The 4,317-nt window shown below is 40.9% G+C and overlaps 1 protein-coding gene across 1 annotated transcript in view; it reads right to left on the reverse strand.

The window, feature by feature from the left end:
• Positions 1 to 4,130, reverse strand: part of LOC111649024 (Fc receptor-like protein 5) — a gene marked incomplete at its 3' end in the record, with an annotated part of 5,751 nt that extends 1,621 nt beyond the window's left edge. Inside the window, exons 1-8 of the mRNA XM_087171831.1 lie at positions 3,811 to 4,130; positions 3,053 to 3,085; positions 2,531 to 2,797; positions 1,583 to 1,852; positions 1,235 to 1,504; positions 875 to 1,147; positions 504 to 779; positions 5 to 159 (exon numbers count right to left, since the gene is read on the reverse strand). Of these exons, the coding sequence (XP_087027957.1) occupies positions 5 to 159; positions 504 to 779; positions 875 to 1,147; positions 1,235 to 1,504; positions 1,583 to 1,852; positions 2,531 to 2,797; positions 3,053 to 3,085; positions 3,811 to 3,847 (1,581 nt within the window). The remainder of the gene's footprint in view (positions 1 to 4; positions 160 to 503; positions 780 to 874; positions 1,148 to 1,234; positions 1,505 to 1,582; positions 1,853 to 2,530; positions 2,798 to 3,052; positions 3,086 to 3,810) is intronic.
• Positions 4,131 to 4,317: the final 187 nt, after the last annotated feature.

Consider the following 4,317-nt stretch of genomic DNA (forward strand, 5'->3'; position numbering starts at 1 on the left):
CAGCATCTTGTGTCGTCAGTGGTTCAGAGGTTTTCTCGCCTGTGTACCAGTAGTATTTCCAACCAGATGATGATGGGTTCACAGAGCAGGTCAGTGTCACCCTGCCCCCTGCTGGAAAGGCTTTGTTGTCAGCACTCAGGTTAGCAGTTGGTCTGTCTGCTGATATATATATGAAAAAAACATTGTTACTGTCCCTGTGATTAAGTTCAATTTAAGTAACTTCTAAATATGAAATAATAAATAATTCATCTCATTCTGTACTCTTGTACCATGTCCATAAAAACCGCCCAATGGGTATTTATTGTGTGTTAATGTGGCGTTAGATCAGTGTATTAACGACTTTTCTGCTTGTCCTGAACACACACCTTTGTGAGGCATGTTTCTCCTCTATGTCAGCCACAAAAAAATAAAATAAAAAATTAGGAATAGAATGAATGTAAGAAACAAACAGTCCCATGTCCATATCTTCCTAGGACAAGCCATTAAAACACAGTCTTCCTTACCAGAAACTGTCAACGTGATGACGTCGCTCCACTCTGTCGAGGAAAACAAGTCCCGTTTGTCTTTACCCTTACACCTGTAGTTCCCACTGTCGGACACAGATGCACTGTCGATCCTGTATTCATCGTATGCTGAAACCGTACTGGACTTGGGTTTGCTCCATTCATACTCCCACTCGGTGCTTCCACCTCCGTGAATCCCACATCTAATGGTGATGGTCTCACCAGTGAATACCAGAGGCCAGTTGGGTTGCAGGAACACAACAGCCTTGTTGGAAACTGTTCACAAATAGAAACAGAAAAACAGAAGAAACTAGTCCCCGAGCACTGATTCTGCATGTTGCATTGCTCCAAACTGAAGCACCAACACTTACCTGTTTTCTCAATTGTGACTGACTCGCTGTTCTCTGTGGAGAAAGCTGTGTCTCGTCTCCCTCCTCTGCAGTGGTAGATGCCTCCATGTGAGATACTGATAACTTTGCCTGGTTCACCAGCTCTTATGGCCTGAGCTTCAGAAGAGTGTGAGGTACGTCTGAACCAGTCGTATTTCCACTCAGCTGAGTTTTCCACAGAGCAGGTCAGTGTTACGCTGCCATTTACCGGTAAGGTTCTCTTATCTGCCATAACTGTGGGCCTGGGTTTATGTGCTGTTCATTTAAATACATTATTGAAATACATTAACAAATGAAATCACACACAAAAAAAATTGACATTATGACTGAAATCTGACTTACATGACACTGTAAGTGTGAAGGCCTGACTCCACTCTGTTGAAGAATACAAGTCTCTTCTAGCCTTGCACCAGTAGTCTCCACTGTAGGAAGCAGAGGCACTGCTAAGCCTGTATTCACTGTGTGTGGGAGGTGCGTTTGAGCTGGTTGTTCTCCATTCATATTCCCAGTCGGTGTCTCCGCCTCCCTGGATCTCACATCTGACAGTGATCATCTCACCGCTGTATATCTGAGTCCAGTTGTGTGTCAGGGTCACATAGGTCTTGATGGGCACTGTGCACACCAAAAATACACAGTAAATATTCAAATATTCGCAGTGATGAATGCATTAAAATAAGTTACTAAACTTACAAGTTTTCTCAATGCGATGCATATCACTGTGCTTTGTGAAGAAAACTGGGTTTCCTCTTCTTCCTCTGCACCGGTAGATGCCTTCGTGTGACACGCTGACAGAGTTTTGCACACCATCCGTTACCATCTTAGTTTCATGAGAGTCTGGGTTACGTGTGAACCAGTCGTATTTCCAGTCCCCGGAGCCCTCAACAGAACAGGTGAGTGTCAGAGTGCCACCTGCTGGTATGGATGTCCTGTCTGCTCTCAGAGTGGCCGTGGGTCTGAGTGCTGTTTGGATAAGAATATAGTCATAATTTATCATAAATTAATCCAAGATTATTTTTCTTATATATATTTCTCATAGTACATTTCTTCAAAGTAATTATTAGCTTGCTGCAGTACTGTAATGATTTGGACTGTAGGATAGCTTTAACGGATCAGTCTTCAGACTGAAAACTCCAGTCTGCTGCTTTCACATGACATACTCCTCTCAATGCAACATGTAATCTATCCACTGCACCCTTTGCTACGTGGTAGTTACTTAACCTGTCACTCCTCACTCATTTCCTGGCAGGCTTGTTGTCACACTGCTCAGCTAAAAGCCGACTGAACTTCTACAGCGGTTATTCTTGTATTCAGAGCAGGAACACCTATGATTTCATATGACTCTTTGAATTTTTTGTTTCTGTGAATTGTCTACATCGTGAAAATCGAGTTATTACTCCGTGCACGGAAGGCGACTTTTAGCGAATATATAATGCAGATGACAGCTGGCTACATTAGCTGCGATGGGTCATGGCGTAAAGCGGGCTCCTGTAGTCACACTGCTGTGCGCGGGCCTGGATGCACACACGCTAAACTTGACGAGGCTGACTATCTGGTTCTAACTAGAATGATAATTTCAACATGTCTGTGCGACAGGTGATAGTAAACTTCACAGCAGTGACAATAAATGTGATATCTTACCTGATACAGAGAGAGTGACCTTATTACTATGCTTTGTAAGATTTGTTGAGCCTTCGTGGCGGCCGATGCACTGATAGTCACCGCTCAGGTCTTCCGTTAGCTCGAGCGAGTAGGACTTCCTCGAATTGAAGGAGACAATTTGTTGACCATTCCAGGTGAATTTGTAATACCAGTCAGTGTCATTTCTCTCATTCATGTCACATATGAAGGTCACGGACTCTCCAGTAAATAAATAGGATGATCTTGGTTCAAGGGTCAACGCAGCATCTACAACCCAACACAAACATACATACGACTTAACACAGTTAGAAACAGTACAACCCAGAATTGTATTTAGGAATATGCAATTTCTTTCTCTGAAATGCGACATTATTCATATACTCATTTGTTGTCAGATGAAATTAAACAATACAAACATTAATAACACCCGAAGCAAAGACAAAGTGATCAGGAGTAATAAAGAGGTATAAAGATACACCTTGAGTGATACATAGAAAAATAGAAAGAAAGAAGTTGAGTCACCTTCAGCCTGTCCACAGTAGAGGAGTGGCAGCACTAAAATAAAATAAAGAATAAAAGTGGTATCTCATCAGACATTATCAAACTGGGTAAATCATCAAATACAGTAGGGAGAACTGTTTCGCAATCAGAAAGTGGACTCTGGTAAAAGTAGAATTAAAGTACTCATCAAAGTTAAAAAATACCTGAGAAGCAAGTAACTTAATAAATGAGAGAAAAAAGTGAAACTGTCTTTTACCATGGACACTACCATCATTTCAACCACAGATGCATGGTCTTCTTCTCATGGAGAGGTGAACATTAAATACATTGTTGTGTTTTTTGTTTTTATTTATGTCTGTTATGAAAAAGTAAATATAAAGATTGTTAAAATGTTACACAGATAATTGCAGTATTGATGTCTCAAGTCTCAGCGCCCTTTTACTGAAAGGGATGATGAAACATCTGTGGTTGAAACATGACATCAGTCATGTTCACATGACTGATTTAAAATTAGACCCTTTTTTTTTTCATGTGCAAATTTCAGGCATGAAATAATTAAGTATAAAGAAATGATTAATGAGTAATATTATTTTTCTCTACAAGTCAAGATTAAAAAGCATGTTGCATTAAACTACAATAAGCCTAATTTACTCTAAACAAAAAGTCACTTAACTACATGTAACAGAGTAAATGTTACCACCCACCTCTGCAAACAGATAATAACCAGTGGCATTTAAAAACATGTACATTCAAATGGTGAAAGTGTCTGAAGTACTTACGGAATAATGACAGCGCACAGAGCAAAGTGTGCCCCATTCTCACATCCAGCACTGACACTCTGTCGCTCTGCTTCTGAAAACCCCACAGACTAATACTGCAGCAGGAAGAGAAACAGGGAACTGTGGGGGAAAATATTCATGTCGATATGAGCGAAGAGGTTTTCTACCACTTCTTTCTCTGGGTTTAGCCCATCTCAGGTTCCTTCTTTTTCTTTGCCTTTTTACACAGAACTCACGCCACTACTCTGGGTTTTAACCACTGTGAGCTTCCTGTCGAGCCACCACAGAAGAGGCGCCACACGGCCCCTGCACATGAGACCCAACTAGGATGGAACTACACACTTATTGCAAGTAATTATTGAACATTTTGCATCATATGATATGTATCATAGTGGTGTGTTTTGTGTGCACACAGATCACAAGACAGCAACGATGGAAATAATGAAATGAAATATCTTAAAATGTTCTATCTATCTACAGCAGGCCTGTGTCAGAGGTCTTGATGAT

This window comes from Seriola lalandi, unplaced genomic scaffold (assembly GCF_002814215.2).
Source record: "Seriola lalandi dorsalis isolate HSWRI2012SDOR001 ecotype SW California unplaced genomic scaffold, Sedor1 jcf7180002049840, whole genome shotgun sequence".
NCBI lineage: Eukaryota > Metazoa > Chordata > Actinopteri > Carangiformes > Carangidae > Seriola > Seriola lalandi.